We start from the raw sequence: 25297 nt of genomic DNA, 5'->3' as shown, positions 1-25297 counted from the left end.
ACTAACTATTCTCACAAGAATAAGTGAAATGTACCATAGGACTTTCTGTCCTGCTGTAATATCCCTGCTACACAAGACTAGTGAATATTGTGGGGCTAAAATCCCTGTTATAACAAGTGTAGCAATGCTAGAAACTGCAATTTTAGCCACAGAAGTTATATTCCTTTATTTGTCATTTAGAAAATAAATATTCCACAGATTAAATTGACTATTTCTGAACTGTCCCCTCATTTGCTCATCCTATTTCTGTTTATTTCTGTTTCACCATGTCTATTTTCTGCTAGTCTCAAATCTCTCTCCAGAGCAGTGACAATGTCTTGTGAAAGAGACTGAATCAAGTTAATATCAGTGCTCACCACATTTACATGCATCAGAGTCAAGAAAGGAAAATGAAACTATGGGGCCAAACTGCCTCTTCATTCTAGCTCTCCTGCCCCCCACTCCCCAGACTGCATGTCTTCACCCACAGAAAACTTAGGGGAATTCTCTTGGGGTCAATGGAGCTTTTGATATGAAAATCATCTTTTTACTTTTTATGATATTTTTTCATGTAAATGGAAAATAGCATTTGACTCCACATAATTAGTAATTATATTCCTTTATAAAATTCTTCTTTAGGAAAAAAAAAAATATATAGTGATACCAAATTACAACACATACTTTACAGAAGATCTATTGAAATAAAAAGCCAAGCTCATCAGCAAAAGTCAGTCCATTCAACGTGTTCTATTTGCTTACCTTGTATAAGAGAGGTCTTCCCTATTACTATGTATGATAGAAATAAATAGGGATTATCAATGATTCTGTTTACCTCTAACAAATATCAGTGACAAATACTAGGAGAGAATATGCTGGACAAGTACTCAAAGGAAAAATTCTAAAATAAATTGAGGAATTAACAGGAATAGAGGCATGAGAATATCAATTGTTTCTCTCCAAAATGATACATTTGTTCTGTTTTGTTTAAATATATATTCAGATTATACTGTTTAGCTTATTACTTTTTAAGGCAGGAAATTCTCCTTTTTGGTCCAAGATATTCTGCTGTGAACATATTCAAAATAAGTGAGCAGGAAATGACCCAGGGCATGACTCAGACAATCATACATGAGTGCAATACTTAAGTGCAATTAGTACTTCAATATCTACATCAGATGCATTCTCCATGCCCTTTCTTCCTAATTTATGTGAAAGAAGAATGAAAAAATAATAACCTGTGGAGAGCCTCCTTCATCTGCAAGCATCTTAACTACCTGCATAAATCACCCACACGCCCTCAATCAAATGCAGCCACCCTGACCAGAACGTGTCAGTAGCTTGGCAGAGCCATCTACTGATTGAAGACAAGAAAGGAACAATAGTAAATTACTGCATTGTTGATTTTAGAGTAGGCAAAAAGCAGATACATAAGGATCCACAGGAAAGGATAATTTTCATTTTGAAATTTGTTAACTCCCAGTAAACTGAATACCATTTCTGGACATCTTAAAAGTAACAATGGACACAATTCTAGACTAAAATCTTGATTCTTTTAATTCTTCAGAGTCATTTATTTAGACAAAAAGGGGGTCTCACAGCCAAAAGACTTTTTCTCATGTTCCTATGATTTACAACACTTCAGGAAAGAGAGGGTCTGTTTTAGTGCATTTAGTACTTTCTGGTTGGTACTTCAAGCTTTCAAGTTGGTGCTTCTGCCTATTGTAAAATTAAACATTGTTTTTATTTTGACACAGTAGGGCTCCTTTTAAAAAATAGAGTAACAGAATAATGTGCATTATTCCTCAATTTTTAAAATGCATGTTAAAATAGAAATTGTAAATTCCAGAAGTGGGGTTCTTTTGTTAGTATCATAAAATATTGGAATTATTATATCTTTTTTTTCCCCCCTTTCTTGAATGAACTATTACTGTAAGCCAGCATAATGGCAGGTAGAAAAAATACCAGGGTATCTATGCTATTATATAGTACGAGAAGATAAAAACAAAACACCTTTTGCACTTCTAAGACTTTATTCTCCTTAATCAACTGAATCTTTAAGTAACCATGCCTCCAAACACTTCTTTCTTTAAAAAGGACTCTTATGACATTTTAACTCTGTATCACTGCTTAAGGTACAAGAGGAAGAAAGTCTCAAAGAAACGGAAGAAATTGAATGGGAGATGAAGCATTAATTTACATGACAACTAAATGTAAAACAGTATGCAGTGCAGTCACCATATGTGATGATTACTTCATAAAGTTCATGTAGATGTGATTTTAAAATTAGTGATAGAACATATATAAAACTAAGAGTCTAATATTGTGAACATGCACTTCCAGACTAAATGGTTAGAAGATACAAAAGTTAATAATTCTACAACAATGTTACTTGGGTCAAAAATGTAGTAGTTTTGGTAGTAGTTTTTCATATTAAAAACTTACTGTTTAATTTTTTTTTTGTTTGTTTCTCGCTTTAATAAAATGAAAGGAGGAGGAAAGAGTTTACAATTTTGCTGTCACTGCTTAAGACAGTTTTCTGTGTTAACAGAGCAGATACATTTTGATAACTGTTTCTTGGCAACAGGAAGGAAAGAAAGAAACACTTTTTTTTTTTTTTTAACCCCACAATGAAGCATACAAATTGCAGACTGAGAGGCAAAGCCACCCTAGACCTGTGCCAATTAGCTCACATTTCCTGCAACTCTTCTTGGAAAACTCTTGCTGTTTGCATTTTAATATAATCAACAGTGTTTAGGCATATTTTGCAGCATCTGTGTGTAAGAGAATAATAGTAGATAACAGATTCAGAATCACATCCCTTAAGGAAACAAATACAACATATTCTGTGGATAACCACATGAGTTTGGGCAAATACTTTGGCAAAAGGAAGGTCATTCTTGTCAGCTGGACACATTAATCTCAGAGCTTTTAAAAGCAAAGACTGAAAAGCACCAATTGTTGACTTAGATTTGGAATGCACCTCTCATTTATAGAGACTAGTTTGGTTTAAGGAAAACTTTGCTGATGACAGTCTTGTTTTATTCTTTTTCTGCCTTTCCAGGTTAGAACTACCCAACTTTATGAACTACTACAGAGGCTGCAGAGTGCTAAAGAAATTCAAAACATGACACTTGTCCATATTAAACAAATGGATGTCCTGTTATACATCTAAAACATCATCAAATACAACATGTAATATTTTACATTGCCTTACACCCATATTCCCATATTCCCATAAGAAAACCTACTTAACTGAACATATAGTTTTAACTAAAATTGGTCTAAGTACTAGAGGAAATCTACAATCAAAGCAGACTATTAACTGAAATAAAATTAATTAATAATAATAGATATTTCTGTGCTTGATATGGACTCTAAGTCTGCAGGTAGACTTAGTAGACACAATTTCCATTTAAATCACAGAGAAACTTAACATAATAATTATTAACTTTGTTAGATTTGATGAACATGCCCTATTTGTAATCTTCTAAGCATTAATAAGTATTGGATTAAACCACTGCTATGAAGTCTTTCAACTATATACTTTTCTATACACATTCTCTTATATAGATTAATATACATCTTATGAACTGTGTGAGAGGAACTGTTATGGGCTTACAGAATATACTCAAGATATAGTAACAAAATGAAATAGATTTTAACTATATGCAAGCACAAAACTTCTCACAATATAAAGTCAAGTATTTTTTTCAAAGAAGCACGCAGACAAAAACTTCATCTGGAGTTTCATCTGTCTTTCACTCAGCTGATCCTTACTTTTTTTTTCCCTACTCTAAGCTATGCTTCAAGTATACTAGGAGCATGTTAGGACACAGAAAACTGAAACTTCCAGAATATTATGTTAAATACAAAAAGTACTGCTATTTGTTTTTCTGTTTAGCTTTTGGGACATAAATAGCCATATTATAACATAATTTGATATTTTTATTGCTATTATATGATACTCAAATACCAATAACTGATTTTGAGTTGTTTCAGAAAGGAAACAGCAGTTTAGTAGCTTAAAAAGCTACTGTATTACACCATAATAATATTGTAATTTTAATACAGTAAATTGTATTAAAAATAAACATGTGGGAATATCACAGTCCAAGAATTAAGCCTTTCAACATTTGAATAAGACAATAATCCTCCATTCATTTGGCAGACGGTAAAGCCTGAATGAAAGCTCAGGCTTAATGAATGAATTTTGATATTAAACCTACATTTTAATATCAGGAAGATAAAAGTAGTGATATAGATAACCTTAGGCTGGTGGACACAATGGGTGTTTCTTCTCACTCATAATCAAATCAATCCCAGACCTCTCAACGCTATGTAAAACTAATAGTTGCATCTCGCTTTCTCCAGGAGAAAAAACTTTTCAGCAATTTAGGAGTCTTATGAATCAGTGAAGCAAACATCCAGCTATCACTTCAGCTTTAGTAATGGCTGCATAACTTAAAACTCAAACGTTGCTCGTGGTCTTCTGCTCAAAGAAAGGCGCTTCATTAGCCTGAAACAGGAAATTTAACAATGCTACATGTTGAAATACTTCATCATCGTTTGGTACTACAGAAATGTCTGCTGTTTGCCCTCACACTCTTAGTGTAAGCGATACTGTTTCTTTCTAGTTAACAAATTTTAGCTTGCATTAAACCTTATCAGTAAACATGGCAGTACTGCAAAATCAGCAATTAAGGCCTCAATAGCTTCAACCAATTAGAGCTGCTGCATGCCAAGAGCTACAGCAGAGACAGATTGTGTCTCGGCTTTATTAACTCATTCTTTTTACAACAGAGCAGCTAAGTGCCTCTTCTCTGGCCATATTAAAGTAGATATAGTTGTTTTATAGTGACATATGCTTTTGCCTTAGAAAAAAAGAAAAACAAAACAAAACAAAAAACCCATAAGGATGTGCATTTCAGGCTGTGAATTTTTCATGTGGGAGCTTCTGCATAAATAACAAAGCAGCTACCATTTATATATGCAAAGTGCAACCTACACATTGCTCTACCTGTTGCTAAACAAACAGTACCTCTCTTATTGGCTTCCATTTTGAAATATCTAATACAAGCTGTTTTTCCATCTATGTTTATAACCCCCTTCCCTATCAACACCTTCCCTGAGCCCAGCAAAACATTGTACAGTACAAAAACTCAGATGGTGACTTTATTCAGCGTCATTCCCACTGGTGACTGGTTCTTCATCGATTTGGGGGCGGAGGAGATGTTACAGTCAAGCTTTAGAAATACATTTACGTGATAAGCAGAATAGGCTGGTATTTTTAAATGGAGATAAGTCCCGCAGTAAAAAAATAAAACTATCCTTCGGAAGCTTCATGTTAACGTTTCCGATGTTAGAGCATAAGCTCTCTCGGTCAGGGACCACAACTTTGTGAAGCATTTCTCTTTGCTCCCACACAGCTGGATGATGATTAATTTGTACTGCTGCAGTAAAAATGATGAATAATTATAAGCTGTGGTCTTCTAAAGTGCTGAATATCTTCAGCACCTTTTTCCTTAAATGTAGATAAAGAAGCAGACCTACAAGAAACCATATTATGAAAGACAGATTTACTTCAACAAGAGAATACCCATATAAGTCTAAATGTTAGAAAATGTCATTCACTACATCTATCAAGATAACTAGAATGCAATATTAGCAGCAATTCATAAAATAAAATGCATTTTATGTGATCATTAATATTTCAGACTGATTTTGAAAAAGAAGAAAGAGAAGCCAAGATGCATATGTAACAAAATGTATATTTCATGAACTTTAATTGCTGTAACTAGGACACAGGGATTAAAGGCCTCTGCCTAAGGCATCTGCTCCTGAGGACACAACATCACACCAGCATTTCAATTTTTCATTTCAAAAACCAAAGTTTTTTAACCCTCCTGATTCTGAAGACAAGCTGTAACACAAAACCAGAACAAACCCCATTTAGCATATTTGTTTAAAGTTATTTATCTACCTAGAAGAATTTTGAAATTGAGGAACTGTTCAGCTTAATTTTTAATATTTATACAACCTTTCTAGATGAAATCACAGCAACACAGGAGTGAATGAACAAAACCACAAAGGAGCGAATCAAACATGGCCAAAATTTTCACAGCTACAGATGAGCCCTGTGGCTGGCTTATAAAACCTGCAAACACATCTTGCATAATCGAGCACAGATTTGGCCCTTTTCAACAGAAGCCTTTCCTCTGAATGTGTATGTAATTTCATGGCAAGCAAACTTACTGAACAAACAATAGTGACACTGAAATATTAATGATCTCTTAATAATCATTTGTCTGTTTAGCTTCTTCCATTTTTGCCATTTTAGTCATGACCATCCTAAGAGATATGTAGGCAGCTATGTTTTGCTTTGATAGCTCTGTAAAGTGGGATTCAAAGGGTAACGAGTAATATTCCCCATTTCAAATCCCTCAATTTAACTCACGTCATTTATCATCCATTTGGCTCAGCTGAGAACATCACCGAGAGAGCAGCTGTTGCAGTACTCTTGGTTAGCTCAGTGCAGTGAAAACCAGCATCATTTACATCTTTCTGCATTCTCCTAGACTGAAAACCCTCACACACCCTGAGGTATTTCTTCGTATGCCTTTCTACTGACAAGGAGATATTTCACCCAATAGCTTAACCCTTTTTAATTAGTCCAAGTAAATTGATTAAGTGTACAGTATTAGAAAGTGTATCTATTTGAACAGGAACAGGTATTTACTCATTCTAGTGATTTCTAGATTACGGAATGGAAACGTGTCAACTTTGCTAACATAAGATCAACTGTTTACCTGCAGTCTGGTCCATGAAAAGTTTCAGGCTAGACAGAGATGGGAGGGAAATAAAAAGAAAAAAAGAGGAAACAAGTTCTGAAGCATCGCCCATTCTGAAGAGATGTCAGCTCACTACAGTTTTTAACTCCATTTTTTCAGATCACAGTGGAAGAGAAATTCATCTGGAATTTTTCTTTTTGGGGGAGAGGAATATAAGCCACAGAATAGTATCGCACAGAAACAGAGCAGAAACTACTGATTGGTTTGTTGGGGGGTGGGGGGGAGGGAGGTGGAATTACAGTCAAAGACTATTTTTTGACATCAAGAATTCTGGAATATACTCTTCTAAAAACATTTAGAAATGTATTTAACCCCTGGGTTCTCTTAGGACATAAACTACATTTAGTATGATTGTGTCAAAATAGTACCTTTTAAAATATTTTGAAGTCTACAAAATATACACATTTACTTTATTGCTTACTATCTTCTTCTCCAGTTCAGAAAATCCCAAAGCAATACATCTGAACACTGTAAGTATATTATCCCATGAAAGCTGTAAGGGTAATATTTATCCTCAAGCAAATATAATATGAGGCCCACCAGCATAAATTTTCCTTGCATTGCCTATAAATCTCATCTGCCTCTAACTCCTTTAGTTCCTGGGCTGCTTCTCCACAGGTTCCCCCCTATGTCTCATTGCGGGGCTTCTGCTTTCAAAGCATCTCACGCGCCTGCTTCTCATGGCTTAGCTAATGCTCTCCACGGGCTGCTACGCTGTTATCATTAGCTACAGCTTACTCTCCTGACTTGTAACTATTGTCTTCCCTCGTCCCAAACCATGAGGAAGTGCAGGAAAACAGTTACCTCTAATGACCCTCTACATGCTTCTCAGCTAATTCTCCAAAAAAGTCCAGATCTTCTGAAATAGCAGTGACCTAGCAATATTCTGTTTGGCCTCTGGGTCCTATTGGCAAGTCCTGTATCATGCAATAGCCTTTAATCTAGAAATAGAGCCTTTCTATTACCACATCTATTCAGTCTTTTAGAAATTGCAAATCTTCTGCTTTACTAAGAAAGCCAAAAACACAAAAATAATTCCATTCCTGGTTTTATGCAATGAATCAGGATAGAGCAGTCAGCTTTCTTTCTATTGCTCCTTATTCTTTCTGCTATATTTTTAATATTTATATATATTAAAATCTAAATATTAAATATCTTACATCATTAATAGGAATAACTATTATTGGAGATTCTGTTCCAATTCATGAAGTTATATCCTAGAATTTTTAACTCTGCTTTTTGTAAATCTCAATTTCACTAATTCACACTAGCTAAAATTTACATGTAAATGTGGAATTTTTTTGCCTGTTGCACAGCTTTTCATGCTAAAATGTTTGATCTTACTATTTTCTGGATGCAATGAAAAGTGCACCTACACAGAATAGTGAGATCTAATAAAAGGAACAATTACATATTCCAGAAACAGCTGATCTAGTTCATCAGGATGCTTGTATTACAATAACAAAAAGTATTCTCTTTACGTATTTTTAATATTTTTCTTCTCCAACTCTACTTTGGGATGAATTTAAATTAGAATTTTCATTACTAAAAAAAAAAAAAAAACAGGATCATTAATGACTGGAAAAATGTAACAAGATGAAGAAATTGGGTTTCATTAAACATATTACTACCTAAGTCTGTTGACACTGTGTAAGCTTAAGACTATATTCAACCAATATGCATAATACTAGCAAAGGGTACCTGGCATCCTTTCAACATTTTCCTTTGAGTTAAGATCTAATGAACAGAATACAACTCTTTCAGTGATTTCAACAGCTGCAGAAAAAGATCTTTTTGATTAAAGGCAAACCAGTAACCTGACGATACTAGCTGTTACAGTATTTCTTTTAGAAATGTTCCGGTTGGCACTACTATTCTGGACAAACCGTAATTTGCTTAACTACTTTTTCTAAACCTCTTATGTATTTCTTTTGACTAAACAATTCTGTAGTTGCTTTTGTATTGCACATACTGTATAGGCAGATTTCCTCAAGAGGCAAAGCATTTTGGTATCTCTAGACTCTGCGAGTGGACTGAACTGATTCATACTACAACCTGTGTGAACCTCTACTAATCCCAACCTCCACAACCTGTGTGAACCTCTACTAATAGTGGACCACACTAATATTTTCCTCCTGAGACAAGGTCAGATATTCATGGGTGAAACACACAACTTAAGGCTACCTATTAGTGTTACTCAGTAGAAAGCTTCACACAAGCCTACAGGGGAATGGTCTTTTAGACCTGTTTTGTGGAAAAAATACACCATCTACAAAATCTGCAGATGAGAAAATTCTGATGTCTTCTAAAACTATGAATAAGGACACTCTGCATTAGCAAAGGACAAAGATGTTGTAGCAACATCATTAACCCCCCTTTAAACAAGGTTGTTGCATTACATGACATTTGCACCCATCACTGTGGACCAATAACCTGAGGGGCTATAAAATTGCATGATGGGCCATATTCAGCTTTCAGAATTATCCTGCCAGTTAAGATGTGAATAACTGCACCTTTAACATTTTTTTAACGATAACTCCTTTCAAAAGTGAAACCATTCAGGACTTTAGATTTTGTGCTACAGTTGTGTCCCATTATTTGCCTCAAACAAAGAAAAAGAGACAGAAGCCCTGTCAAAGCTATCAACTCTGCCTTGCTATCACTGCCTTGCCTTGCTGTCAGTGATACTTGTTTCTAAGATGGAAACAAGTAAGACAAACTTGTATCATCAAGATCTGAAAACAAACAAAGATTTACTTTATTTCTATATAAAAAATTAAAGTAATTCAGACACCTGATAAAAGCTCTAACCTTAAAAAGAGACATTTTCAAGAAGAATTCAATGAAAAATATTTTCAAACAAAAAAAAAGTTTAAGAATACAGTGAAATTAACTATCTTCATACAACATTATAATAGACTCAAACTATAAAAAATGATTTTGAATTACTCCAATGTTGTTATCATCTATACGGCAGTAGTACATAATAATGGTCTTGACCATGATCAAAGCTAGCCAGTCTACATACTTAAAATAAGAGCCTTCACAAGAGTTTACATTTTAAGCAGACAAAATGATAAAGTGAAGCAAGAAAGGATATTATACTCATTTTACAGACAGAAAGCTTAAGCTCATAAAACCTGTTTCCCATTTACACTAAAAGCATTCTTCACTATGCTGGCAGTATGAGGATTTTAATGTAGCTTTAAATTTAATTTATGTAGTGTACAATGGCCTTAGAATAATTGAAAATAAGGCTGGAATGAATCAAGTGCTCAAGATTACAAATTACATATCTGAAAAAGACTAGAATTTAACCCCTCTCACATACAGTCTAGGATGTTAAGCACAAAGATTTTGGTATTCTAGAAAAAGGCTGTTTTATAACAGTAAAATAAACTCTAAAAACCTTACTACAGTTTAGAATATATGGGCTACAGAAAATTCAGTAAATATCTTTTATTTTACCACCCTGCTTGTCACAATTAAGAAAAACTACCCTTGTGGCTGTATTGTCAAGATGCTATTGTTCTTTTATATATGTATGTGTATATATGTGTATATATATAAATATGCACATATATATGCATATATATAAAATATTTTTCTACTGAAACACAAAAAGCAGCATTATATTTCTCCTCACTCAAATTCTTTCTTTTTTTGTTATATTTCTGTAAGTCTTGTTCTTTTTAGGATTGTCAGTAACAGTATACACGCATGGAGTTCACACAGTTCTTATTTTGCAAATAATAATACCAAGCAGATACCTCTTTGATACTCAGTGACCTATTCTAATCACTCAGATACAGCCCTGATACTCAGAAGACAATACATTTATGATATGAAACTTAAGCCATTGGAGGTAGAGAGTCTTACTCTCTCTCAGACAGCAGGTAAACACTATGCAACTTAAAAGTTAAATATATATATATATATTACTATACAATATAGTACATGATACAACTGATGTAGCATAATGCCTGGCATAATTAATGAAGAAAATTACATTCATTATAAATTATATCATATGAGAAGCTAAGGACCTTCAGTGTCTGCTGCAGAAGCCAGAGCACGCTGAATGTGTTCATCAGCTCAGAGAACTATGCGCTGAATGACTATAGCTTGCTTTAGTTGTCCCAAAAAAAACACTGTTCTTTTTCTGTTTTCATATGGAAACTCTTCTCATACTACAGAGGTATTCTTAGAAACATTTTAAAAGTGCAGTTTCAAGAAGAAAAATAATTATTGTTCAGAGAAAGTATTATTATTCCAACAGCATCAACAAGAACTGCTTTCATCAGCAAAGCCATTTCATTTGAAAGCAGCTTATTATTATCATACTAATCTAGTGATTAATAATTTAGTATATCAACTTCAGTTCAAATGGAATATTTTCTTCTTTCATAGTGAAGTCACACATATTCTATTTTTTCATGTTCTCTCATCATATTTGAACTAGATAATACATTTACTTTATGAAATAAATCCTTTATCAAAGACTGCATTTCTAAAACTACAGTCAGATAACTAAAAAACAATAAATAACAGCAACGATAATGAATTATATTTATCATAACAGTACCTAAAGGACAATCATGAATGTAGTCTCCTTGTTCTAGGTACTTTAAAAACAAAACAAAAAACATGGTTATGACTATTCTTTAAGAAAACCCTTTTTACTATTATTTTGTATGACTTCATATATTCTTTTCTCTTTGTGGGAAGAAGAAACGTTTGCATGAGAAGAGAGAATATATGAGTTTGCTCTGAGGGCAAAGAACCTCAAAACAGCGTCATCCAAAAAAAAATTCTGAAGACAAACCAGAAAGTATTAGCAGTATTATGAGCCTCCTGCCCAAAAAGGGTTCTACTTTGGGTATATGGTAGTGAAAAAAAATCTGATATTAAATCTCTTTGCTATTAATTCTTTTTACAACAAGCAGGTGAAGAAAACGCAAGCTGAAGAGCCATTCTTCCAGCAGGAAGACGGTGTGCGACTTCCCCTCTGCCCAGATCTAGTCAATGCAATGCGTTTCCAATTCCTGACTGACACATTAACGAACGCTGTACAGACTTTCCGAAGTTTAATCTAGATAAGCTGGAGACCATGAGGGCCAGTTAGGCAGCTAAAGAACAGAGCAATCTTTGAAAAGACTTACACACTTTCATCAATTATCATCCTCATTGCTGTGCATCTGGAGTGAGGGCTAACTCCTCTGAGGTTCCATCTTGGATGGTCCTGTAACCTCCCAGGATGATGGCAAAGACACATTTTACACATTACAATTGTTAAAATGCTGCAAAGTAGGGAAGGCGTCACTGAAAAGTGTATTTCATTAGTACTTTCCAGATTACACTATTTCTGTTAATTTCTAAGTATAACTCAGTATTAATATGCATCTTTAGAACCTTCCAGAATTTTATTCCCAGCTTTTTGAGGAAGGCTCTGTCTATCCTAATCACTAGAAGTCTTCACTCCTGAAGTCAGTAGATTCAATTCTTGTATCAGTTGAACATCTCAAGATTTGGAAATCTCTTGACTTGTATTAGGTTTTCAGTTCTACGGGGGGTTTACTAGTTGCCCTAAACACTCAAGCAAATTTTATTCTCAGGCATGATGCATGGTTAGTTATTCTGAATAGTAAAAGGATACACATATAAAGAAATTCTTTATATGATAAGAAAGTGCTCATTTACAATTAAAGCAAACCTTACTTTCCCTCAGCTTTTCTTTATAAGTTTGCAAATTTGTCCCACTATGTACAAACTTTCTTTGCAAGAAAATTAAAAGATTATCTTCTTTATCTTTGTTGACCTTATCACAGAAATTCCATTTTATTTGGATCTGAACTATTTTATCTGAAAAAAAAAGTTTGCAACAAAACAATAATAACTAAAATAAGACACCAATATCCTTCTGAATCTTAGAGCTGCATTACAAATTGAAGAGATTAAAAACATAAAATGCAGCACAGCATTTACAATTGTTTTTTAAACAAACATATTTGAGAGGCTACAGTGTAAAGTACCCAGATTTTTGGTTCAAGAATTCATTATCAATTTAAAGAACAGTGAGGTATATAAACAGCATCCATAACCAGGAACATATTAAAGTATTTTCCACCTTCAACAGGGAGAATATTTTACATTGCTTACATGACTACATACAAGTATATTTGTGAAACATGGCCCAACTAGCTGATCTTTTACACAATCTAGAATAAAAGAGAAACTTTCCAGGGTAATATATTCACAAAACCTTTATTTGTCTATAAGCTATAAGAGGATTTTATAATGTGCTTTTTTAAAAGTTTCTCATTAGTATGTGTCTGAAATATATCCTTTTTATATAGTTTATGTGTATATATATATATATATATATATATACACACACACACACACACATATGTATAACTAACAACTGACTCACATATGCTGTTGCATGAATATGTTGTTGCCAGGCAACAGCTAGAAAGCATTTTGCACTGCTTGCAAAAATCTGAATGAACGATTTGAAACAAGATTTTTTTTTCTAAAAAACTCGGAAGAAAACTCACTGCTGGAATGACATGAATAATTCCTCATGTATTTCAAAGATTCATAGAGAATGATCCTTCCATAATTACCAATATGAGAAAGGAAAACTCCTTTGAGTAGGATTTGAAGGGCATTTTACGACAAGAAAATTCATGTTCTATGCATCTAGCTAATGATCCCTCTTGGATTCTGAACCAAAGCCACTGAAGTTAATGGGATGCTTTAAATTGACTTCAAGACCTGATCAAAAGACCCTAAGTGTCCCTAGTAGGAGAAAAACAACAGCCTGCTAAACAAAGAACCAAAAGGCCATCATCTCATAGGAGATACAAATAAATTCTAGATATAGTCTTATCATTTCAAAATATGCAAGGTAAAGAGGTCATGTCTACAAACCCTCCTTCATGTAATCTACATACAGCTAAAGTATAATCTCATAGAGGCTAACGATATTACACACAGGAGTAAAAATAGAAGCATCCATAATCTGTAGATAACATGGAAGTAATATGCAATCAGCAAGAGAGAAACTATTTGTCACTTTAAATAAGTACCATCCATTACAAAATTAATAGTCCTTTGGCCATCAGACCACTTGAGACTTAAGAAGTAAAAAAGCGCATCAAGAAGAAAACTGAAAAATACAGCACCTCAAAAGTACCTAATACAAGTCTGAATCACAAGTTTCTTTAAACACAGACAATATAAAAAATGGTTGGACTTTTTGTTCTTGTTTGCAATAGCTGCAAAATATTTTTTTTCCATTTTCTGCACAATATGCTTAGTCAAATGATCCAATAGCTCAAAATGACTGGTTTTTGCATAATGACCAAATTGGAAATCCATAAATTTTCCATTTAATTCTGCACATCCACTCATGTAACTGCAGCAAGAAAAGGTACTGAAAGCAGTAATTACTGGTATTTAAAATGATGCTGTCAGTATTAAACTGTAAATGTGACTAGCTTTTTTTAATGGAATACAATGAAATCCTTTTAACTTCATATCTCAGGTTGTCTAGAACTAGCATGAAAAAGGAACTCCTTCCCATGGAAGAATTCTGTCATCTAAATCCTGTGGGTTTAAAGCTTTATTAAAATTCAAATAACTTCATAATAAATAGGAATTATATTTTTAAAGATGCATTTGAATTGTTTTTATGCTCTGAGACATAATTCAGAATTTAGTTCATACATTAGGATGTAATTATAATGCCATTCTCAGTGTTTTCAAACAGGCTGAGCAGATTTGCCATAGATACTAATATAAAATAATCTATGGAAAGGAAATCCATTCCAGGGTGCAGTGTTTGCTTGGGCTTTTTCATTTATTTGTTTTGTTTTTAGAATATGCTATGGAAACTCAGGAGAAATAGAAGAACCTTTACTCTGCCCTCTGTTTTCATCATGACCTTCCTGTGAAGCCACTGTTATAAATCAATATAATCTTAAACCCAGGACTTTTTGTAGTTCCTTTCTGTTTCTTCACCCCAAATACACATATATATTATTAATTAAAAGTTAGAATTTTGAAAGACACATACTGCACAATTTCCAGAGGAACTAAGCTCCACTGTCTTCAAACAATCAGCATTAACATCAGAAGGAGAAACACTATGTTCATTTCCATAACAGCTACCTGTAATGATTTTAAAGTGTGGTTAAAAATAGGGGGTTTTATGTGGTAAAACTCTTCATTTGGTGACTAACAGCAACCCGTTATTTATTACTCAATCAAGGCTGACTGGCAGGCACAATTTTCTCTTTGGATAGCAGTATTAGAGTATAAGCTGAACCACTCAGGAAATAATTCTACTCAGCATGTAGAAACACATAAAAAACAGTATTTATTCACAAACTCAGTGAAAATTTCCACTGGAGAGAATTCTTCTGTTCTGCGACCAAGGTGTGCCAAAAAGAAGATGAAAACAAACAAACGAAAAGATCACGACTCTGAAGGTTGAAATGGGTCAAAAGACGACCATTGAAGTGACAAAATGATCATTTTTAATTGGACTTCTTAACATGACATCAAATTGTTTTTCTCCTAAGGAACAACACTTCAACAATGCATGAAATCCTTGTGGCTTCGTTTATTGGGAGACAACAAAGGGATTCCGATCTGCTACAAGAAAGTTTCAGCCTATGAGCACAGCCAGCACAGTAGAAAATTATGTCATATGAATTTTAATGTAACCCAAGTATGAAAGATTCTGAAAGAACAAAGGCAGCACAGTCCTATTCCACACTACACAAATGACCTATTCTGATCTGAACAGCACACCACATTACAATCAAATTTATTTCAAAAGAGGGTCACGCAGGTCAAATGTAATGGCTGCAAGAATGAGGTATTTCCTTTATGTAGTATTAGAGAAAAGCAAAATATCAAACAGCACAGAATGCCAGAGAGCTGAAAAGAAAGACATATTTAGGCTACAGGGAAACTAGATCTGAAAAAAAAGATTTTTTAATTACAGTTGTTATCCTCACTGACCACAGTTTCTAAGTTTCAAGGATACTTGTGACACCTATATGAAGATGTCATGTATACACGTGTGATACTTTACTGCACAGACTTTACCATATTTCAAACTTCGAGGAATCATAGACGTGTTTTATTTACAGCCCATGTTTAAGAAAAGTAGAGGCGACAGTCTAGGTGGTCTAACTTGGATAAGTTTTTTTCTCAGCCTGACACCTCCATGGTGGATAGAATTATATTCCCAAGGGAGGCAGATGTCACATCATGACAAAAACAGAGAGGCAGGTAACGCCTTTTTGGTGAGCAGAGTATCCAGTTCTACACCAAAAGAAGCTAAAGAAGACATAAATCCCCTTGATGATTCTGGGAAAAGAGGTGAAAAGTTAAGAAAAAAAAAACCTCAATGATCAGTGTATTATTAAACAAAAAGTAAGGACAAATTCTCACAGTATTTCTTGTCAGGTGTTCCCATCAAGACTGAGACCCTGTCTTTGACTTCAAAGAAGCTTGTCTGAACCGAATCATTTATTTAAACAGCTTAAAGTCCTGACTGTTCAGGAATAATGTACCTCCTAAATTTCAGGTGGGAGAAAAAGAATATTTTTGTAAAACAATCAATCAGTTCAAAAGGCACATTTGTCCATTGTCGGTGATTGGAGAAAACACTTGCTCAGAGTACAGATCTAATTTGCATTTATGTGGGGAGTACGTAGGCAGGCTAACATGTACTTAAAACATTGTACAGCTCTAGTAAGTCAGAGGTAAACATGTGATATCTTGTAAGAAAACATCCATAAAGAGTTTCTATTTTACAAAGTACAAAATCAATAAAGGGAGGAAAATAGAAGAAGACTTACAGCTCAGGTTTTCAAAAATTAAATTCTACCAAAAAATTCACTCCAAGTCAAAGGTTCTATTTTAAAATATAAAATACACTGTCCGCATTTGCACTACAGTATTATGTCACCCAGTTGAACATGTGACTGAAACTTCACAGGTTGCACTATATCAAAGTATCTTCAGTTTGATTCCCGGCCAGGGCTCCCTCAGTCGCAAAACAAGACTGAATAAAAGCAGCACTGGAAGAATTTCTGTAATGAGTTGGCTACCAGCCTAAAGGTTAGAATTAAGTTTTATTGCCCAAGTCTAGCACTAAAATTGGTATTAGTCACCTAAGCTCTCCAAGTGGTAATCTACTTTTCAGGAGACAGCAGAATATTCATAGAATGTAGACAAACAAAAAAAAACACAACCCCCCCCCCCCAATAATTTCCAATGTATAAGAAGAATGAAACATAATCAGCAAGAGATATAATTCTATTTGCATATTTCAAAGTTATCTCAACCTTAGTTACTAGAATCCATAGCTCCCTTCCCCCTTTCCATATTTTTTGGAGGTTAAAAATACTCATTTGTTAACAGATATTTATATCCCTGAAAGCTGATGCATTCACCTACATTATGACAGCTATAGTGTAACTCATTAAGGTTTGGACTTGGAGATAGACATAAGGAGAAAAAAAAATACAAACCTTTAATGTTTCACTTGGTGAATAAAAATTGCATTAATTTGGAAATTCAGTCACCAGAATCCAATTAGCCATGGATATATACACACATATTCATACCTTTCAACCATCACATCTCATTTGAATTTCGATGCTATTTTCTATAAAGTATAATCCATTTTACATTGTACTTAATAGATTTATTCAGATGTGCAACCCCACATGTCATATTTAAGCTTATACTACCACCTGCCTGAGGCTGTGTAGTCTGAACTGCTACCCCCACACACACTTCTTTTCAATAGAAAATTCCCCATAGACACTGTAGGAACTGTTCTACTTCTGCTTAGTGCAGAAGTATTGTTATCATTCTGACCATGAATAATATCCACTCCAAAAAGTGCACTAATGTTACCAGTCAAAAAAAAAAAAGATCAGATTAATGTCTTTGAAACAATATATTCAAGGTATATAAGATATACCATAATGAAATATGGCTGTCGTCATAATTTCATTTTCAGGAGTCAGCAAGTATTATCCAAGATTATTGTAACATGAACTGTACATTTGTTGCATATACATTATACACATGTACATACATATATTCACATATATGTAGATGCATATACATAATTTCATAGTCACAGCACTCCCAGGTACCTTCAAATGTAGATGTGCAAATCAAAAGATTAACTCTGCCTCCAACTAGCAACATCAAAGTGACGTGATACCACCACCATCCCACTGCTTTGTATTGGGCCCATCTAGTAACACTGCTGAGCTGGGAAAAACTGATGAGCAAAGGTTAGGCAGAGGACTGCCAGAAACAAACTAAGGCTTGGAAATTGCTTCTTCAGATAAACTAATGCTTGACTCTGATTCAGGGAGTTACTCGGGGCTTGCAAAATCAATCATAAGAGCATCCATTCTCCTTGGGTTTACACCATCTCTCAAACATTTGCCATACCACAGCTAAAGGAGTCGGCGCTACTGAGGATTCAGACCAAACTCTTCTGTGCTCTTTTGGAATTAACATCCCTGCCAAGGCAGCAAAGTGCTCCAAAGGTCAATTTATGATTAGTCTCCCATCATCCTGCATGCCGCGTCTGCAAGCAAAGCACAGCATCTGAGGGGAGGAGGTAAATATTAGCACTGTGATAAGCTTCCAGTGCGACTTGGAGGAGGGCAGGTTTCACAGGGTCCCTGCTCGATAGGGCTTGGGGGGAAGCAAGGTGAGAGAGTCCTCCTTCCTGCAGGTGGGAGTAAGTAGGGACCCTCCAGTTCTCTGCACTCCCAGAGAAAAAACAAGGGATTTTCTGAGGAGCAAATCCCAGCCCACCTCCCAGCCCCCAGCCCAGGGGGACCCTGATCTTTTGGGACTATTGGCTCCATCAGCAGCCACGCAAGCCAGCAAGGGCCTTCAGGCTCCCAGCTCTCCTGCACCTTCTCTCCCCCACACAGCAAAGAAGGGATGCGAGAAAAAAAAACAAAAAAAAACCAAGCACATGAGTCCCGACAGTGTCTGAAGTTTCGGAAATCCTGCCCCCCAGCCTAGCTGCAGACGCTCGGCTGTGGCTGCTCTGCCTTTTCAAGGTTTACTGCACCCCACGAGGGAAAGCTCCATGGCTGGACTGACAACGCGGCTTTATCCGAGCACCCTGCTGGGCACCAGCCTGGCCACCCTCCTCGGCTGCGAGGCCGCCCCTAGTTCTGAGTGGGTCAGCCTCAGGGCCGGCCTCCCGGTCCCCGGGGCTGTCAGCAACCCCCTCGCCCCGCTGCGGGCTCCCCCTCCCCAGGACCCCGGCACCGGCCTCCCCGCTCTCCTCAGCGCCTGGCCGCCCGCTCTGCTACGGACCTCCAGGATGGCCGGCACTTGCCCTCCTTGCAGACGCCCCTTTCCCCAAAACGGGAGGGCGGGGGAAAATCTCTGCACAAAGTTTTTGCCCTTCCCTCCCCCACTGGAGCCTCGGCAGCGAGGAGAGGGGTGGTGGGGGAAGGGGCGCCCGGCGGGCACCGCCGGCGGGGACGAGCGGCGGGGCGAAGCCGCCCGGCGACGGCAGCCCCGGCGCTGCGCGGCGCTCGCTGAGCAGCGGGAAGCGGCGCCTTCCCGGCGAGAGGCATCGGGGAGAAACCGGCTGCCGGCGAGATGCCACGGCCGCGCACCCCCGCCACCCCCGAGCCCCCCCAGGAGAAGGGGAGCGAAGTCCGGGCGGCGGCGGCAGCGGCGGCGGCAGCAGCAGCAGGTCGCCGCGCCCCGCGGCCGAGGGGGCTGAGGCGGCGGAGCTGCCGCCAGCGCGGCCGCCCACCCCGCGGAGGGGCCGGCGGGCAGAGAGCTCACTCACCCCCAGCTTCCTGCTGCGGATTTTCACGTAGCCCTGCTTGACTATATCATTAAAGTTGGAGGCCATGGCCAGCGCTGTCTGCTTCCTCCCCTCCGCGCCCGGAGGAGTCGTCGTCGTCGTCCTCCTCCTCCTCCTCCTCCTCCTCCGCCGCCGCCACCGCCTCCTCCGCCTCCTCCCCCGGGCCCTCCCGGGTGCCGCCGGCCGCCGGCTCCCGAGGCGCCTCTGGCATCCAGGCAGCGGCGGGGGCCGCGCTGCGCTCCGCCGGCGCGCTCCTCCCGCGGGGCGCCGCGCTCAGCCCCGCGCCGGGGGGGCAACCGCTACGCGCCGCGCCGCACCGCACCGCACCGCACCGCTCCGCTCCGCCCGGCGGCGGCTCCGCGGCTGCCCGCGCCCAGGCCGGGGGGCGGGGGTGGGCGGAGCGGGGCACCGCCCCCCGCGGCCGCCGCCGTGGCGGCCCGAGGCCGGCGGCGCTGCGGGGCGCGGGCTGCCGCGGCCGGCCGCGGCGCGGGCCCCCCCGCACCCCCCCGAAACCCGGGCTGGGGGCTCCGTCCGCACCGCTCCCGCCGAGCGCCACGCGGAGCCGCGGCCGAGCCGCCTGCCCGGGCTTGGCAGCTTGACCCGCTGCGCTTAGAGCGGCCGGGCTCCCTTGGCGGTGCCCACGGCAGGCACAGCTCCGGCGTGGATCTGCTTGAAAATACGGCCCAGAGGGGGACGGACATCTTCCTATGCGTTTATTCACGAAGTCGCATAGGCTCCCACTACCACACATTGAAATGTGGTGTCAGTAAAGCTAACTCGCTGAAACAAACGTTTAAACTGCAAGAGTAAAACGAACAAACAAAAAAGTGCAACTCCTTTCGAATTTTCAAAATGACTTGCCACACTGTACCATGCATATGCACACGGTACCCTCAGCATCTCTTTAATTATAGGCTCCTTGAGGTGGATCTAGCTTGAAGAATGATTCCTGAAGGAACGCTACATTACATTTAGAAGAGAACAGGCAAAAACATCTTTGAGTTTGCTTGTGTTTGCTTTAGTTATATGCAAAATAGGGACGGACAGGGATGAATCTAAACTGCTTTAGACAGGAAAACTACAAATGTATCAGACTGTTAAGAGAGAGTGTGCATTGCTAGTGTTACACACATTAGTAGTGTCCCATAAAATACACTCCATAAGCATTTTCAGTGAAAAAAGTTGGATTTTTATGTTAAACTTAAGGAAAGTCACATAAACTCTTTCCTTAGATGTCCTCTTTGGAAGTGCACCATTGCCCCGAAGATTTATGTATCAGGAACTTGCAATGCACAGTATACCCCTGTGTGCTACAGTACTGGGAGCAAGAAAACCTAATTCTCTAGTTTCACTTCCTCTTTCTGAAAGTTTTTCAAATTTGTTTCAGATTTTCAAAATCTTTAGTCAATGTTCTTAATGTATGAGTTATGAAGTTTGATATAACTTAGTTGTTTTTGAATATCTAACCTTGTGAAAAGCAAGTCTTTCTTAGTAAAACTCTCATGAGCTTACACCTAGAGCAATCTTGCAGAAAATAGGCAAGATGTGATCTGGAAAACTGACTGCACTGCTTAGGTGATGGAATTTTGAAGAAAAACTTTGCAACTTTGCGTAAGTATGCAGGAAAAATGGAGGATACAAGAGAAATCTTAATGTTTCTTTATTTCCAAAATATTTTTAACTATGATGAAAATATTTTTGCTTGTTCATCATAATCCTGTTTTAGAATTACACTAAAAAAAAAAAATCAGAATCTTAATATTATGTTCTAAAGTCTCTTGCATTTTCATTGACTGCTGTTGGCTTTGTATCCAAGTCTAGCAAGTGCGAAACTATGAAACTAGGCCAAGAAAATTCTCTTTCATCAGAATAACCCTCATAATTTTTTTTTTGTTCTTAATTTTTCTCATAGTCAATCAGTAAGTGGTGAGGGAGAAGAGAGTTCAGCTCTCTTTTTATTTTCTAGCAACATGTTTTCTGATGAAATGAATTTTGGAACATCTGCTAGGAGTACAACTCTGCATTACTTCTATCCAAGCACAAATGTCTATATAATCATGCAGTTGTTCATAAAAGATAAAATCAGAAAAAGGGATGGAGACAAATACTTACCATATGTACAACTGTGGCCTCCTAGCTATTTCTAATGAATTGTCCAAAGGTATTATAAGTTTAAACTTTTACTTTAGGCAGAATATGACTTCTTCCTTAATTTTTCTTTCAATGATATGTCAAATCAGAACATTCTGTGATTTAACAGAAAACATGGGATATGCCTACAAGAGAATTCTTTCAGGACACCTTACAACATTTTAAACATAAGCTTTGTTCCAAATGAGACTAGCAATTGTTTAAAGTACAGAAAGCTCTTGGAGAATCAAAAAGGAGAGGAACATTTCTTTTCAATTGCCAACCAGTAAAGTGCATAATCCTATTCAATTAACTGATGAAAAAAGACATTTGCCTTACAGATTAACCCTGAATGATTGTTGAGTTTGTAGACCTGGTTTCACAAGCTTCCTCTGCCCGCTTTTTTTGCTGCCTCTCATCTACACTGAAGTTGTCTTGTAGCATCTGAGAAAAATTGTATGTGTCCTTAAATTGAAAAAGAAATAATAGTATGACTTTTTTTTTAAGATTGTGTTGTATAACACACAAAAAGAGCAGCAGTTTCAGAACATACATCATTCCTAGGCATTTTTTAGTTTTTCAGTCTCTGTGGTAAGGGTGATAATACACAAGAATTTGTATTGCCTCACTAAAGTGCATGTCTTATTGTCAGAACTACTGTTTTGAAAATTTCCTGAAAATGAAATTGAATAAGGTGATATATTCCTAAAGCTAATCAGCCATTTTTTCTTCAATATATTATTTTATCATATAATATGGATGGAAAATGGTTTTAATGGTAGAGATAATCAGATCTCTATTAGTCATTTCCAACAGATTTTCCCCAATTATTTATTATTGTTCTTGTATTTTTCTTTAGAATCCATGTATGAATTACATTATTATGAGGCCATGTGGAAGATAAAAAATATAGAAGAGATATGCAAATTATGTGTAAAATACTTTTGTATCTTGTAAAATTTTGTAAAAGCTTTTTTCACCCTGCATTCTGCAAAGTCCGAACTAGCCAGCCTGAGCTTAGATGATGATCAGGCTGGTATTTATTTTCAGCTGCTTTGGATTGCACCAGTCAGAATGATCAAATATACATTTGCATATGGGTCCCATGGGCAGCTTGTGGCACGAACGCATAGCAAGGCCGCTCTGAATCACAGGAAGACAGCTGAACCACTTTGTTACTGCCTCACAAAAATGGCATTGGGAAACTCATCATAACTCCTTAGTAAATTGTATTTGCTATGAAAGTCATGACTCAAGAAACAAGCTTCCCAGGAGCAGTCACCCCAAAGCCCTTACCCTGTTTTTCTTCACAAATCTGAGGAAGGCAAACGCTCTCAGAAACTCAACATACACAAACTCGGTAGAGCCAAAAGGAAGAAATAGGAAAGACATAGTACAATTTCTTGTGAAGAATATATTGCCATGAACCAATAATGTACATATTCTGTAAAAGATTATTTCTGATATTCCTGTTAGTGTGAAACCATCATTTGGAAAGAGAAAAGATTAAATAGATAATCAAGTCACTAATTATTTCAGGCAGAGAAGTTAATTTCTAACCTATCTAACATAGGTGCAATCAAATCTAATCCTTTTTTGGACAGACAATATGTGTTGCCATTCACCTCTGTCAGAATGCAATTCATTAAATGAAATAATCTCCAGTAGTGCTTGTTTGACAAAATTAATGATTTTTTTTTGGCAGTATGTATTTTAAATCTGACTTTATATGTCCCCCATGAATTCATGAATGATAGGAAGAATGACAGTTAAAACTTGCATGTGAAGTTTCCAGCCAAGATGGACTTTCACTACACTTGCTAGAAAGGAGCAACAGACACCTCCCTCTCTCTGTTTTTAGCAGTGAAAGCTGTGTTTCTCCCTTTTCTTCTCATTCCAAATACCAGCTGGGACTAAAGAAGCTCTTCTGGTTAAAAGTTTATCAGGGAACAGACAGTTGGTATTTAATCAAGACTGGAGGAAAAAGGATGAGCAGGGAGGCACTGCGGGGCGGAACATGGGAAGGTCGTAACGGGCGGAGCACTGCTGCCGGAGAAGAAGGCGGGGCTTTACAGCATTATAAAAGAGCAGGACGCGCTTCATTAAACGCCATTTTGCCACTCCTCATATTGGTGTCTGTGTGGTGATGGTCCGGGGTCTGGGGGAAGGCCCCGTGCCTCCTCGGTAAGAACGAGAACGGTAACAAGTGGTGACCCCGACGTGATACCGAGGAGGCGGCTCGGCCGGCGCAGGCGCCGGGAGCGTGAGGAAGGGATCCGGATCCGGAACCATGGAGGCCATATGTAAGGTAGTAATGGCCTGCGCCAAGGAATGGCGGGCGCCGCTGAAGGCGGGCGCGATACGAGCGTGTGTAGAGAGGCTCGTAAAGGAGGGAGCGATTACTTCTCCTATGGAGATTCTGCGGGAGGAACTGTGGCTGCAATGCACAGCAGCGCTGGCGGAGTTCCCGATGAACGGGGGATCCGCGAGGGAGTTAAAGGTGTGGGGGCTGATAAGAATGCTCCTGCGGAGAGCGAGGGAGGAACGGGAGACGTGGAAGGCGGCTAGAGAGGCACTTAGAGGGAGTGGGGTACTCGCGGGGTCGACGGAGACGGAGGGAGCGGCGGAGGGGGCGGAGGAGACGGCACCAGAGGGGGGAGAGGAGCGGGTCGAAGAGCAAGGGGAGGAACAACGGGACGGAGGTCTGGTGATGCCAGCCGGGCTGGGAGAAGAGGATTCGCGTGCCCCTCCACCACACTACCCCTGGGACGAGTTGCGACAGGCAGACAGAGCAGGACAACCTTGCCCCGTCGCGCCCAGTGAACCCGAGGGGGAAGGAGAAAGGGGGGAGAATGAGCGAGAGAATGAGCGAGGGAGAATACGAACACCGAATGAGTGGCTCCCCGGGGCACTCATGGTACCTGATAAGAGCTGGAATCAGGGCGAGTCAGTGGCCAAAGATGGCGCCGGGGACAGAGAAAGAGGGCGGAGGAGAGTCACCTTCGATAGTACGAGACGAGCCAGTGGGAGGGAACGGGTGAGCGAGGATGAGATGGACAGCCTTACAAGGCGGTTTCAAGAAGTCTATCGGGGGGGGGAGCGCGAGGGAGGCGTGAGAGCGGAGGAGGTGGAGGTGGATGTGGAGATAGGACTGGAGCAGGCGCTGCGGCTCATGCGGAGGCTGGAGAGAGAAGTACAAAAACAACAGCGGATGCTGCAGCGACTGGCCGACACACGATCCCAGGACGGTTCCAGTGGCGAAAAGCCCCGAGCCGAGTTATACCTGCCAGATTGGCAACTATCAGCGGGGGCGGTGACATTACGGGGTCTTAAACTCACGGCACCCCCTGAAACGCCGTCGGCGCTGCCGGTACGCCTGGCGCCCGGAGGGCTCATAGAATGGATGCCCATCGACCCAAAGGCCGTGAACCATCTATCGAAGTGCGTT

At 38.8% G+C, this 25297-nt stretch overlaps 1 protein-coding gene across 2 annotated transcripts in view; it reads right to left on the bottom strand.

The window, feature by feature from the left end:
- DOK6 (docking protein 6) overlaps positions 1-19767 on the bottom strand; it is a 266798-nt gene extending 247031 nt beyond the window's left edge. For both annotated transcript variants that reach the window (XM_067290751.1, XM_067290752.1), the window contains exon 1: positions 19702-19767. In XM_067290751.1, the coding sequence (XP_067146852.1) occupies positions 19702-19767 (66 nt within the window). The remainder of the gene's footprint in view (positions 1-19701) is intronic.
- Between the last annotated feature and the right edge of the window lie 5530 nt (positions 19768-25297).

Source organism: Apteryx mantelli, chromosome 2, assembly GCF_036417845.1.
Source record: "Apteryx mantelli isolate bAptMan1 chromosome 2, bAptMan1.hap1, whole genome shotgun sequence".
Classification (NCBI taxonomy): domain Eukaryota; kingdom Metazoa; phylum Chordata; class Aves; order Apterygiformes; family Apterygidae; genus Apteryx; species Apteryx mantelli.
Note: the sequence above shows the minus strand (reverse complement) of the source record. Positions and strands in the feature narration are given on the sequence as shown.